The sequence below is a fragment of the Rattus rattus genome, chromosome 5, assembly GCF_011064425.1.
Source record: "Rattus rattus isolate New Zealand chromosome 5, Rrattus_CSIRO_v1, whole genome shotgun sequence".
Lineage (NCBI taxonomy): Eukaryota > Metazoa > Chordata > Mammalia > Rodentia > Muridae > Rattus > Rattus rattus.
The window spans coordinates 53264317-53279603 of NC_046158.1; the positions used below are offsets into that span (position 1 = coordinate 53264317).

The following is a 15287-nucleotide window of genomic DNA, read 5'->3' on the forward strand; positions in this document are numbered from 1 at the left end:
CCTGGTCATTTAGGTCTCCAGTAAAGATGTCGCTTGTAAAGATGTCGCTTTCCCTTGCCCACGTGTGTAGTTTTTGTTTTCCATTTGAATTCTGTTCAGCGTCAGTAATGACTTTGGTCACACTCTGTTCTCCAGCCCCAGAACACTGAGTGTCTGCTCCATAGTTCTTCCTAGGGAAGACTACAGGAGAGCAGCGTCAGGCCCATCTGCTTTAAAACAAAGTGAATTGCACATGTAAGGAGCACTCAGGAATGTGCGGAGAATGCACGTCATTGTGACCTGCTGAGTGAGTGACTCTGCTAATACACTCTCACAGAAATACTGTAGAGTAAACCAAGCCTTTCTGTAATTAATAGGATCCTATATCGAAGGAAGATCATAAGCTCAAGTCATTCTTGGGCTGCTGAAGTAGTCAAGTCTTTGTTAGCAATTTAGATTGAGATTCTGTCTCAAGACGAAGATTAAAGTGATGTGTGGGGCGTAGTGGGTGGTGAGCACTTGCCTCACATGCAGAAGGTCCTAAGCACCACATGTGTAAGGACACATATACATACATGCATGCCGTAAGTAGGAAAGGACATAGTCTTAGAAATAAATTCTATATTCCTAGCTCTGAGTTTACTGTGAGATTGTAGGAAAGCAGGTTCTCTGAGCTGCAGTCGTCCTCACCTGCAGACCAAGAGTGATGTGCACCGCCGCAGAGGCTCATTAGAGGATGCAGCTGTAGCGCATGCAGCACATCTACAGCCTTGCATGGAGCTGCTGAGACATTGCAGCATGTGTCTCTAAGCAGTAGGAGAGGACAGAGAGAACGCTGGTTTATTCCCTTCATCTTTTGCACCAACCACTGAAAAGTGGCTTGCCGTTTAAAGAAAAGATGTGCACGTTTAAGGAGGTCTGACACTATCATTTTTATTTATAGCTTAGAGGTCTTACTCTCTAGGTCTCCTAAAAATATTCATGAAAGAAAAGTAAATTCCACACTACTGGTAATGAAATTGACTATACTAAAATAACTGTTTTCATATTAGCTTTTCTATTTGAAGTTAAACTTTCAAATTTCCATTGCTAATCATTATAGTTTCATAAAGCAAAAGCGTTATTAATCTGAAGTTTAAATAACAAGTTTAATTGTGCTGTTAAGCTTACTATTAATGCTTTTGAGATAGTCCTAATTTTATATGTATAAAAGATTTTCCTCACTTGCTCCCTGAACTGAAAAATTTAAGCTGGCCTCAGTAGCGTGTTTCTTTATTGACCTTCAGGCAGTGTCATGGCATTCTCATGGTTGGTTGGTTGGGTTTTTTGTTATTATTTTGTTTTGTTTTTTGTTTGTTTCAGAGTAGAAGAACTGTGAGCTAGGAGAGTATTGATGCAGTTTCTCTCGGAGGGTTTGGCCTGTAATTGTGATTAATAACAGTTGCTTTCACTATCTGGAAACAGACAGGCTGGTTTGTCTGCCTACAATCATGCTGTGATAAATGAAGCTATTTTAACTTTGGTTTTGTGTATCAGAGAAAACAGATGTAGCCTGGAACTTGAGGCTGAAGGAAATAGAGTCTGCTTTCTTAATCTTCATAGCTCTTGTCTCTGCAGCTGATTTGCTGGTCAGTTTAAACAATAAAGTTTGTGTAGCCACATATTTAACTTGAACTTGAACTTACAATTTTAAGCCATTCATTTCTTAAATTATTCTTCAGGTCCTTTGTCAATAAATAAAATACTCTGATTGCATTTACCAGTCTTAGTTGAAATATTGGTATCTGAACAAATCAAAGCTGTTGTTACTTTTCTCCCCCTTGGCAGTCAGAGTAGAAAGCAGTGCCATCAGAAACGTTTGAAGTAAAAGAAGCTGAGCAGAGCATCTCTTGGAAACCTGTAGTGTGAACCAGAAGATAGGAAGGAAGGAGAGGAGGAAGGAAAAGAGACTCTTGGCCATTGCATGGGTCTCTGTCTAGAAAATCTCGGAGAATGTTCAAAAACAGAGTCAGCAAGAATACATAAAAATTTAATTCCACACAAAAATTAACAACAAATGTACAAACCGAAATCTAAAATATAACAGTATTCATAACTGCTAAAAAATGAAATAAATGTACATAGGCTTCAATCCAAGAAAATATTCATAGGCTTTATAATCTAAAAATTACAGAATGACAATGGGAGGAGCCAAGGAAGTCCTATTTAAATAAATGGAAGGCCTATTCCTGTAAAAGTGTGTCAGCTTTGTACAAACTGATCTATCTTTTAAAACATATTTTCTATTAGAATTTTAGCAAGGTTTTTCTTATGGATCTGGGAAAGATTTTTCAAAATTTATGTGATAAGACAAAGAAATTAGAATAATTTTGAAAAAAGGATAAACATATCTTTCTGATTTTGAGCCTTATCTGTAAGCACAAATGCATGTAACCGTGCACACAAAAGAACATTGAAGCAGACCTACATCCAGACAGAAATGAACCCAAAATGGGTTATTATCTTAAGTGTAAAACATGAAGCTCTAAAACTGTTAAAAGTAGTACAAGGAGAAAATCCTCAGCCCTACAGACAGGCAGAGAATTCTTGGACTGGATCAATAGTCTAATCCATAAAGGGACAAACTGGTTAACTGGACTCAACTATAAAAAGATGAAGGTGGAACAGTGTGGATGTCTTTCAGCCTGTGAAGGGTTAAAGAAATCTTGCCACTCTGTGTTCTGGAATTTTATTCAGTGACAAAAAATGGAGAAAACGATTAAACTATAACTACTTGGGTGCATCTCTGTGGGACTGTGTTGAGTGTATAAGAGCCAGTCTCAGTGGCTTCCTGCCCTTAGGATTCTGTAACAGTTTCGACAGGACAAAACAGTTGAGAAGAGATTAGTGGTCCAGGAGTCAGGGCTGGGGAGGTAGCTGGAGACAGGTATACATGGATGCTTTGGAGGTAAAGCTGTTCTACATCTGGATTGTACCAGGGTCAAAGCCATGACCTCTGATAGTCAGCAGCTGTGTAGTATAGCCAATAGATTTTACATCACATCAGATTAGAGAGCAAAATGTTTGACCTTTTACGTTAATATTCTTCTTAATGGCTGTTTTTTTCTCTCAGAGCTTTTTTAATACACTTATTACTATTTTTCTACCGAAGCAATGTAAATAGATCTACCAATAGTTAAAAACAAATTTACTTTGTAGTACATCAGATGTAGCAAACTTTGAGCTCACAGGGAAAATCTCTATCAAGTGCACTGCTTGTCCCCCTCCCACTTAGGCAAGCTGCAGAGGCTCAATCTCAGACCCAGGGCTGTGACAACATGTTTGTTAAGTGCTAGACCTATAGTGTCCTCCAGCCTCACAGGCACTATTAGAAAAGAATGGTAACGGTTTCCTTGGACTATTAAAGAGAACTTTTCCTTCCTGGCAGTTTTTCAGTATAGACCCTTCTGTACAAAGTAAGGTGTTTGTGTGACGATGCCCGAATTACGTTATCATATTGTTGTAAGCACTTAAGTGTTTATAGTCTGTTTCATATGGTTACCAAAGTTAGTTTTAATAGATATTTTCACATACAGTATCCGTTAAATATCTAATATCTGTTAGGTAAATTTTACTTCTGCTGTTACTCTGTAGCTGTGCAATACAATCTAGAAGCCATGATATTGCATATAGCTATTTAAACTTCTGTAATTAAAAATAAAAAATTACTCCCTTAGTTATACTAAGCACATTAAATGCTCTGTATCCACATGTAACTTGTGGCCACTGTGATGAACCATTTCAGTTTACAATATTTTCTTGGAGGGCTGTACCACTTGCAGCGCTGATTCAGTTAGTTATATCATTGAAAGTATACCTTTATGGCAGCTGTTGGGCTCCTAGGTGGTGAATACTTGGAAACAGAGAGAGCCATGGATTTCTCAGTCTTGGCATTAGCGACATTTTTGGCCAGATAAGTTTTTGTTGGTGGAGTGCTGCTTTCTGAGTTTTGCAATGTTTAGCGGCATCCGTGGCCTCCACCCAGTAGACACCTATATTAAAGCTGCTATTGCTGTGATGAAATACCATGACCAAAAGCAAGTTGGAGAAAAAAGTGCTTATTTTATATCTGGCCTGCTCTTCTGTGTGATAGCCCATCACTGAAAGGAGTCAGGATACAAGGGACCGATGCAAGGCCATGGCAGAGTGCTGTTACTGGCTTGCTTCCCATGGCTTGCACAGCCTGCTTAGAAAACCCAAGACCACAACCTAGGGATGATACCACCCTGGGCCCTCCTTCATCAATCATTAAATTAATAAAATGCTCTACAGATAGATCTGATCTAGGCTTTTTCTTAATCATGGTACCTTCCTATATGATGTTAGCTTTTGTCAAGTTGACATAACACTCTGTAGCACAATGCCAATAACAGTTGCCCCATTAGGACAGCAGACATTCCATGGACGTTGCTAAGTGCTAGTCACTGCACTTGGGAATCACTAGGAGAGCTCTTGAGATTTTAAGGAAGTGAGAACTTGCAGTTCTATGCCGTGCCTTCTATACCTACTACCGAAGCGCTCTAGGTATCTCAAGAAATAATGTCAAAATACAGGAAACACAGGGTGAATATGATCAAGGAAATAAGAAAATTACATTGCTTTACTAGATTTTTGAATCCCTATGCTGTATTTTAAATGTCCTAAGAATAACTGGTTCCATTCATTTTTACTTCAATTAAATGTATTGACTATCTTACTATGTGGTAGATACTGTATTATCTAACAAGATTGCAAAGAACAGTAAGAAAGAACATTCTCTATTCTTTTCTTCTTTTATCAGTCTTATTTTATTTAACCTGTTTTTTTCCTTTGATTTCTGCTGTGTGTATAAACATCAATTCTACTCTGGTTTAAATTTCAAGTGTAACAAATTGATGGTGATACTGAAGACAGATTGAGTCCAGTTCTTACTTACTCTGCATACTTAAACTTCTTTTCAGTTTGTAGTCTCAAAAGAGCTATTCAAACATCAGAGCTATTAGATAAACTGTGTAGACAAAGTTTAGCATAAGAAAACAACAACAGCAAAAACTGGCATTGCTAGCAAGTATTTTGATGGTGGACATTGTTATAACTACAGTACTCAGAAGTCTGAGGCAGAATGATGACAGGATCAAGACGTGGTCTCAGAAGACCAACAGACCTCTAAACAAGACAGAAAGAAAATAGGCATTTTAAATATTGGCAATAAGAGAAAACCTACACAACACCGAAGTGTTTATAGTCTTAAACATTCAGTTTCTTTTACAAAGTCATAAAGAGTCATAGTCCCATCTCAGGTTCTCTTACTGGCTAATGCTATCACTTCTCAGGTAGAGATCAGTTGCCTGGCATTTATGAAGCATGCGGTTTTTCCAGAAGCAACCAATAACAGTGTGCTTTACTACACAAGTCAGAGCACTTTCTAAGTTGAATCTCCCTTTAAGAGACATGATCAGTCTACCGAGTAACTCAGTCTGATTGTCCATTGTTTTTCTCTGTTCTCATTAGTACCTAACAGATCCTAGAGGATCCCAAACTTCTTCTGACAAGATATTGGGTATACATCTAGCATTAGTTCTATAAATCTAGCAGTAGTTTCTTCAGACTAAGTAATGGAAAAATAAGAAGCTTATGGGACCTAGAGAGAGATGGCTCAGTGGTTGAGGATGCTTTCTTCACAGTCATGAGGATCAGAGTTCAGATACCAGCACTCACATAACAAACTGGGTATCTGGTACACTTCTGTAACCCCAGCTCTGAGTAGGGCAGAGACAGGAGGATCTGCTACTGTAGCTGAGAAAATGCGATCACTAGGTTCAGTGAGAGGACCTTTGAGGAATAGAGGAAGACACCCAGCATCCTTTTTTGACTTCCACATGCACAATATACCATACACTAAAGGAAGGACCAATGAATGTAGGAGAAGAAAGGGAAGGGAAGGAGGGAGGGAGGGAGGGAGGGAGGAAGGGAGGGAGGGAGGAAGGGAGGAAAAGCTTAAAAAGTCACTCCTTAGAGCCCTCCTGTAAGACCATGTCTCCATGACTTTCTTCCTAAGATATAACTCACACATTAAGGCTGAGTTGGTACTTGGCGTGCTGACTGTGGCTTTGCTTGTTACTTGTTATTACTCATTTTGAGGTGATGGGGACTAAGGTCAGGCCTGTGCATGCATGCTGGACATGTCCTATACCCTTAGTTCTCAAGATATGGCTGTTGAAGTAATGGCTGTTACTTTTGGCTTTTGCTGATTCTCCTTTTGTTCTTCAGCTTTAGTGAGCTTCTAAATAATTAGTCTATTTAATAGTCAGTTCTTTTCTACTCTTTCTGATCCTCCCTTCTTCACTTTACCACTGCTCTGTGTGCCAGCCCTCCCATCGCGTTCTTCTGTCTAAATCTGTGAACATCTTTCAATCAAACTGTGACTAGCAAGTTAAATATATCTAGATAAAGAGACCTCTGTGCTCAGCTGGCTCCAATTTATTCATTTTTTTTTTTTTTTGAGCTTTTTTCGAGCTGGGGACCGAACCCAGGGCCTTGCGCTTCCTAGGCAAGCGCCTACCACTGAGCTAAATCCCAACCCCAATTTATTCCTTTTAAGGTAGAATTATTTAGTAGTTTCTGCTAAATCTTAAACCACAAAGAGGAGTTCCAGATAATGTGGTCAGACTAGCCCTCATATCCACATTTTTAACATATGACACCACTTACTTCACTCTTAACCTTGTGTGTGTGTGTGTGTGTGTGTGTGTGTGTGTGTGTGTGTGTGTGTGTGTACGTACATATGCCAGTATGTGTATGAGGAGTCCAGAGATTCATTTTTTTTTTTTTGTTGTTGTTGTTTTTTTTGTTGTTTGTTTTTTTGTTTTGTTTTTCCATCTTTATTAAATTGGGTATTTCTTATTTACATTTCAATTGTTATTCCCTTTCCTGGTTTCCAGGCCAACATCCTCCTCCCCTTCTCTATGGGTGTTCCCTTCCCCATCCTCCGCCCCATTCTCCCCCCAACAATCTCATTCACTGGGGGTCCAGCCTTGACAGGGTCAAGGGCTTCCCCTTCCACTGGTGCCCCTATTAGGCTGTTCATTGCTACCTATGAATTTGGAGCCCAGGGTCAGTCCATGTATAGTCTTTGGGTAGTAGCTTAGTCCCTGGAAGCTCTGGTTGGTTGGCATTGTTGTTCATATGGGGTCTCAAGCCCCTTCAAGCTCTTTCAGTCCTTTCTCTGATTCCTTCAACGGGGGTCCCATTCTCAGTTCAGTGGTTTGTTGCTGGCATTCGCCTATGTATTTGCCATATTCTGACTGTGTCTCTCAGGAGAGATAGATCTACATCTGGTTCCTGTCAGCTTGCACCTCTTTGCTTCATCCATCTTATCTAGTTTGGTAGCTGTATATGTATGGGCCACATGTGGGGCAGGCTCTGAATGGGTGTTCCTTCTGTGTCTGTTTTAATCTTTGCCTCCTTATCCCCTCCCAAGGGTATTCTTGTTTCCCATTTAAAGAAGGAGTGAAGCATTCGCATGTTGGTCATCCTTCTTGAGTTTCATGTGTTCTGTGCATCTAGGGTAATTCGAGCATTTGGGCTAATAGCCACTTATCGATGAGTGCATACCATGTGTGTTTTTCTGTTATTGGGTTACCTCACTCAGGATGATATTTTCCAGTTCCATCCATTTGCCTATGAATTTCATAAAGTCATTGTTTTTGACAGCTGAGTAGTATTCCATTGTGTAGATGTACCACATTTTCTGTATCCATTGAAGGGCATCTGGGTTCTTTCCAGCTTCTGGCTAATATAAATAAGGCTGCTATGAACATAATGGAGCACGTGTCAGCTGTGAATTCTTTGTTTAGCTCTGAACCCCATTTTTTAATAGGGTTATTTGTCTTCCTGCAGTCTAACTTCGTGAGTTCTTTGTATGTTTTGGATATGAGCCTTCTATCAGTTGTAGAATCGGTAAAGATCTTTTCCCAATCTGTTGGTTGTCTGGCCCCTGTTTTTGTTTGTTTGGTTTTTGTTTTGTTTTAATGCTATGAATCATACTACAAAACACATTATTCTTTGAATCTGTCCAAAGAGCTATATAAAGTAAATGATTTCAAAAAACATCCCTGAACCTCCTATTTTCTTTACTCTATTCTAGAAGAACACATTTAAAGTCCTGTTTATTCAGTAAAAGACACAGGTAGACCCAGTTGGCAATCAGACTGTAGTGTGATCAGGAGAAGATGTTCCTGGCCACTGGACCTCAGGTAGCCACCAACAGCACACACAGGACAGTCGGGGGAATGTGTACACTTTCATGCCATACACTTCTTTGTAGCCTGCTGCATAGCGGGAGTGTTCAAGTTGTCATATATGCTGTTTGTAGTGATCCAGTCATTCTTCCCATCTGATAGGGAATGCTCTATAAAGGGAACTGCTTCTTTTCAGAAAATAAGCTGTGCAAGTGTTTAAGGTGTCACCATATAAGTATTTAGCATATGTGTCACATGCGTTTGGATGATTATGACCTCTGATTGATGAATATCAAGCAAGCTAAGAATTTGCTGAAGTACATGTGGTCCAGCTCTGTAATGAAAGTCTGTGCTTGGAAGCCCCTGTCTTCTGGGCTTAGGCCTGTGCTGTTTTAATTTATTGATGTATTGGGCTGCCATAGAGTGTTTTCCAGAATCTCAGGACTGTTTCTAGTCACTTTAATTAGTAAGCCTCATGGGATGCTTATATTTAAACTGCTTCCTCCTAGCACATGTACTCTACAGTGTAGTTGGCTTAATTTGCTAAGCAAAACCAAAGCTTTCTAGTCGCTTTACTTGGGTAAGTTAAGCTTTCCAACGTCCTGACTTAGCTGTTTCTGTTACCAGCATCAGAGCAGTTCACAGACCGGTACCACCAATGGGTTAAATTCCTTTATCAAACATGTTTTTGAGGGGCCACAGCTATGCCTTCTCTCCTGCTGCTTACTAGTTCACTAATCAAATGTATGTTAGATTGATTATTGCAAAAGTATAAACCATAGAAAATTTGACAAGATAGATGTGTAAATTATCCTTCTGACAGAACTAATGATGCACTCCAAGCACCTTCTGTTTTCCAGTGCTTGGTGAGCGACTTCATTAAGTATGCAACGGCTGTTGGGTGGCTTCTCAGACAATGGTTCAGTTCCTTGTGGAATTGCATTATTACTGGAGGTGTAAAACCAGGCAGACAAGCTAGCTGTTGGGTGTCCTGCTGAGCTTCTAATGTGCTCCATCTTGTTGGAGCAGTTGTTTGCCGTCTTTTCAGGACAATTACATCCATAACCACAGGACACATTCAGTGAAGCTATATTACAGATAACCGTGGAGACTGGCACGGACTGCTCTTCATCCCTCTCCCCTGAGCGGCTGCAGCATGGGTAGCACCTTCCCCAAGTCAGAGTAGCTGCATCCCTCTATCTGTCTAACTGTCTTTCTATCTAGCCAGTCTGTCTGTCTGTCTGTCTGTCTGTCTGTCTGTCTGTCTACCTGCCTGCCTGCCTGCCTGCCTACCTGCCTACCTGTCATCTATCTATCTCAGAGCAAATCCGGAAACATAGGATTTCTCAACTTGTGTAGGATGTTCTAATTGAATAGGTCAGTCCATTTGCAGATGAAACAGCTCAGGTTTAGCACAGTGCTGAGATGATAATGGTCCTGTCAGAGATCTTCAGGTAGAGGCTGTGACAGGAGTCCTTACGTGTGGCATCTGTTTTCAGAGAGAGATCTCTAAACGGAAACTTCCATTTTGAACTTCAGCCCCTCCCCCATTAAACTTTGTTTCCCTTATTGTAACAGCGCAGTGCTTTGACGTTTTGATGCCTTACTCTCTGAAGCATCGTGCCATTTGGTTATTTAGATGATGAGTTAGTGAGTTTCCAGAGAACGGGACCTGAAAGCTTCTTTGAGCTGAGCTGACATGGTATTTAAGGTTCCCAAAGGCAGGTGCTGTGAGGTACTGCTGTAGCCTGACAAATGGGGGTGCACTTTAGAGTGACAGCCGAAGACTTTAATGAGAGGCTTCCCATTTCTGTTGGCCAATTAAGTCTCTGTTGATGACTTTGGGTCATAATGAACATTTGTGCAAAGTGGCCATTTGAATTCAGTTATTTTATAATAATGCATATGTTCAAGAAGCACTCACTGAAAATAGCTCTAAAGTAAATTAAGACACTCATTTTGTCATGCTAAAGTCAATAAACTGCTTTGCTTTCAGTGCCAAAGCAAGTTGACAGATTTTTTTTTTTATTTGCCTCTCACAAAAGTTTTAGGTAGAAAAGGTTGTTTTGTACTTAGTGCCTTTAAAAATGATTAACACTGCCAATTATTGTGATACTTCATTGCCTCAAATGTGTAAGCCCTAAAACAGGTAAAATAAAATAAATAAAATAAAACGGTCAGTTCATAAGAGGAGATTAAATTTAAAACAGATTAGATGCCTGCTTTTGTATGCACCAGAAACAAAAAACAAACATCGAGTTTAGATCTGACGGAACAAAGAACACCAAGAGCGTGTATGTTGCCTGGGGTATGTGGGTTCATTTTAAAGCACTCAGAAAAGAATTTTAATTGGAAAGATTCATAACTAGATCTTTTTCCCCCCAGAATTCTTTAAGTCAGATTTTCTCATTTCTTTTAATTGTATTTCTTAAAGTAGTTTAAAGATCTGTCATTTTTTTTTTTAAATCTACCCAAACAGATTGATTTTTCTATGATACTTTTCTTCAGTAAACTTCACTTTCTACAAAATTTTGGGTAGTTATGACAAGGGTCAGGCTCTTTTGATAAGCATGAGTCTTTTCATCTTGTTATTTGTAAAATAGGCTGTAATCTCAGTCCATACTTCCGTCAATCTCTGTTTCATAGTTTACAGAGAAAGGAGACACTGTGGGGCAGACTTCCCCTGGGAGTGCATGGGGCTTAATGAGCTTGACAGTCTGGTGGGCTCAATAAATCACATAAAGCAAAACATTTCTCATTTTTGAATAAAAACATTTATCACACAGTGTTTGTTCACTCATGGTCACAAGATTGATTGGTTTCCAGCATTCAAGGTGTGTATTGAAGCCTTTTTATTTTGTTTTCCAGTGGGCAAGTTACGAAAGCAGTGGCTAAAGGAGAGCATCTCTGATGTCGGCTTTGGGATGCTAAAGTCTGTCAAAGACTATGTGGACCCCAGTAACATCTTTGGAAACAGAAACCTTTTATAACTCCATTAATATCATTATGGAAAATGTTACCTTTTAAAAAGTCATCAGCTATGGTTATACCAGTAATCGAATATATCATGGGACTGTATTTCAGCTATGTTTGTTTGTTGGTTTAAAATGAGTTGGTTTTTGTTCTGTGCTTTGTTTCTACATCTATAGATTGACAGATGGCGTTCCTGGGTCTCATTGTAGGTGTACCAGTTTATAGCCAACTAACTGGTTGTCATTTCAGATTTTAGTCAGGCAGCACAAGGCTGCCCATTATCTGAGGACTATGCTGCCAGCTGTCTTACATGCTCCTCCTCTAGGTGAGCTGAGGCAGATGGTGTCATCCATTGCTCATCTAGCCTCTCTTCTGTTCTGTCCTTTCTTAAACATTTCTCTAAAGCAGATAATCTAGCAAAGACTCTGCTGGTGAGAGATATTTGTGTATGTTGTTAAGAGCATACTTTCCTGTGAGTAGGTCATTGAGGAGGATGCTCATGACAGAGCTGGTAGTCTGTTACTAGCATGCCTTCATGTATAAGGTGCTCAGCCTAAGCTTTGCTTGAAGTGCATACATGTTACAAACTTAAATTGCCAACATAGAAATTACTCTGTGAGCAGACACACTTTTGTCCTCCGTGTCTGTTTCTAGGAAGCTGTGAGCTGTATTTGTATCACTGAAGTATGACCTATAGCTGTGTCCTGGATCATTCATAACATGCTGTGTAAGAACAGCTGACTTACGACACAGGAAGGGCAGGTTGTACCATGAAGTGAAGGCCATTGTCTGTCCTCCAACCCTCAGGTTTCTTCTGTCCTGTGCTTGTTAATCTGCACAAGCAGCTGCAGCGTGAGCAAAAGGAAGGCTCCTGAACCTGCTGTCTCCAGTTCAAAGAATATTTGGCTAAAGAAATAGTAGTTGACTCTTAGATTTGAAAGCCTCAATAATTTCAATGACAACAATCTTTTTTTTCTAATTAGCTACAAATAGCCTGATAAATTTTCATGGAAAAATAGTTTCAGTTTAATTCTTAATAATAGTTTAATGCTTTTTTGAATTACTGGTTTAACCTAAATTAGGAAAAAAAATGTATTACTGCATATGCCATAATCACAAGTTTGAAATATCCTGTTTCTTAAATAAACAGAACATTGATCACATTTAGCAGACATTTTTACATTCAAAACTGGATATTGAAATAAGTGGAACAATTGCTTTAAATCACTGTCTGTTGAGGTTCCTGATTCACATTTTGAAATGGGTTCTTTTCTTAATGCAATACCTAACTTTTGATAATTTTTTAAAATTAAAATTTCATCAGATAATGTTAAGTCAAAATACAGGCGATCCTTTAAAAGGACACACTGTCTGTCTATGTAGCAACAGCTCCAGATATGTTGGGGCAGTTTGATACCTTTTATATCTTAAGTAGCCTTAAACAGAACAGTGAAAATTTAAAATTGACAAGATATTTTTAAGACTAAAAAATAGTAAATAATTTTTAACTATTATAATTGGCCTAAAACTAACAAATTTAAATCTGTAGGAAAATCAATATTAAGTATTAGTTTAACAACAAAAACTCAATATTTATTTTTTTGGAAGCTACCTTTTTATTGATGATTTATTTTTAATTATAAAATTTACATCATATCTTTGATTAAAGACTTTGACGATTTGAAGTAGCCGGACACTCAAGGAAATTGCCTCTAGAATTATAAGATTCTTTATAAAATGCATCCTCATGAAAGTGATTCTCTAATTGGTAATTGAAATGTAACATTTAGTAAGATTCCAACATCTCACTGGCAGTGTCTACATGTTTCTAAGTAGTTATTTTAATAATTTCATTAGCAGATCCAGTTCCTTGCATGCAGTTGTGAAAACACTTTCCTCAAGGAGTTCAGGTTTTCACAGCCCCAGCAGTCCCCACTGTCATTGTGACTGATACCTGAGTTGGTTCCCTAACACATGAGCTTTATGGCAGTTGGCAGGTTGTCTTTGTTTCCCTTTCCTGTGTATGGAGGCCTCGCCAACCTTGATTCTATAATGGTTGCTACATTTTGTATTTAGATAATTTCTACAGGGATCATTTTGGAACACAAGAATGTTTATTAGTACTGTTTCACTCTGACTGTAGATCAGGCAGCATTCCCACATACTCGGGGAGGCGCCTCAGTGTAGACTGTGTGTGCAGAGGGACATGAGCTCATGAATATGCACAAAGCACTTAAACCTTGTCTCTTCTCTCAGAAGTGTCTGCACGTGGCTTCATGAAGCTAAGCCCAGGAAAATATTGTTCTCTGAAGCATCTTAACTCATAGATTATTTCTTTAAAAGATGTTCTGTTTGATATCAGAAGCCTGTAACACTGACTTGTCCTTCTTACGTTAGTCATCTGTGTGATATTTTGCTTAAGTCTGATGATGTCACATTCAGATTGGGGTTTCAGTGGGATGGGAACTTGCTGCTTGAGAGAAATGGAGTCAAGTACCAAACACTCAACAGACAGGCAGTGCTGACCTTGGAGAAACTGCTGCATCCACGTGGTGCGCTGTGTAGTGATGCATAAGTGAATGGAATCTTATGCTGTGGTCCTTGAGCCTCTCAGTTAGCTGAATTGTGGAGACCACGTGTTTCTTGTGTCCAGCATTTTATCAAGGAATAAAGGATTAAACTGCTTTTTTTTTTTAGAAATGGTAGGCTGTTACTGAGAATGCTTACATAAATAGGATTATTGACCTGAAGTTATTTATGAGTCTGGAAGCCTTGCAGTGTGCATATTTGTGTTGCTGTGTTTTGGAAAACAAAAGCTCAATAAAAAAACAAGCTTCCATTGGTGTGTATGTTATATCAGATATAAACACATGTAAGAACCCCCCTTCCCCCCCTCCAGAGTATTGTAACAGTCCTAGTTTGCATATTTGAAAAGGCCTTTGTGTATGTTAATCCCAGAGATATTTCTTTGTCATACTCTTTCATACCAATAGCTTCTAAGTGTAACCGATCAGAGAAGCTCTGATGTCCTAACCTGAAGTGTGGTGCTCCAAGTGGAGCCAGCTTTGGTAGCACTGTCAGAGCGCAGTGATGCAGAGGGATTGCCTCACACCATGCACTCACAACACTTGAGGCAGCCTCAGTTGCTGTCTGTGGAAGGTGTATCTCCAGTTTGAGGAGCATGAGACACGGGGGTCAATAGTGTTAGTAATTCTGAGTGTTTTTCCCCTTCACCTAATCTTCAGTGATTTCAACAGAGGCTTAGCCTTTAATAGGAGAAAGCAGGGAGCACAGCAGGTGCAGGTTAGGGCTAAAGAGCTCCGCGTTTTCTGCCCTTGGCTTTGTCAGTTGTGTAGGCTTGGCTTGGATCAGGGCTTTATGTTCCATTATGAGCCATCTGCCTACAGAGTCATTGAATTCTTACTAATTTCTCTTTACTGAAGAAAGAAAATCCTGCAAGTATAAAAGGTTTTCTTAAACTGTTGAAGTATGTGTCTGACGTGAAGGATGTAACTCAGCTTTCTGTTCCTTAAGCCAAATAGTATTTGTCTTCAGTGTGAAACTTAACTGTAAAAACTGCTTGTATAATGTCAAGAGATTATAGAAACATTATTAATAAAATGGACATGAGCCTATGATTTTTTTTTAAATCAAAGGAGGTGTGGGGCTGTTTTTCTTCTGTATGCATATGAGTTTTCAACTTTACTGTTTTACTCTGTACTTCCACAGATTTGAAAGTAGAAAATAATTTTTGTAAGTCTGCTAATGTAGCACTATCTAGACACCCTAACTATGACTAAACCCCTTTGGTTTTACAACTGAACATATCATAAGCTAAGTTGTATCGGTCTCTGGTTATTTTTAAATCAAGACTAAACGCCTAGGTGGGGTTGAGTCTGTGATTCTGAAACATTCTCTTTCAAACCTGGAGAATCCCAGTGAACATTCTCACGCTCTAAGTGCAATCAGCTCCTTAGTGGAGGGAGTAAAGATCACAGATGGGTACCATACCTGAGCCAAAGAACCCTCACAGAATTACGACAAGTTCTGTGAATGTGAAAGGCTGCCTCCCCCAAA

General features: G+C 39.2%; 1 protein-coding gene across 1 annotated transcript in view; it reads left to right on the plus strand.

Moving 5' to 3' along the window:
- The window catches only part of Agps (alkylglycerone phosphate synthase), a 99756-nt gene extending 84891 nt beyond the window's left edge, over positions 1–14865 (plus strand). The window contains exon 20 of the mRNA XM_032903522.1: positions 11106–14865. Within this exon, the coding sequence (XP_032759413.1) occupies positions 11106–11227 (122 nt within the window). The 3' untranslated portion in view covers positions 11228–14865. The remainder of the gene's footprint in view (positions 1–11105) is intronic.
- Positions 14866–15287: the final 422 nt, after the last annotated feature.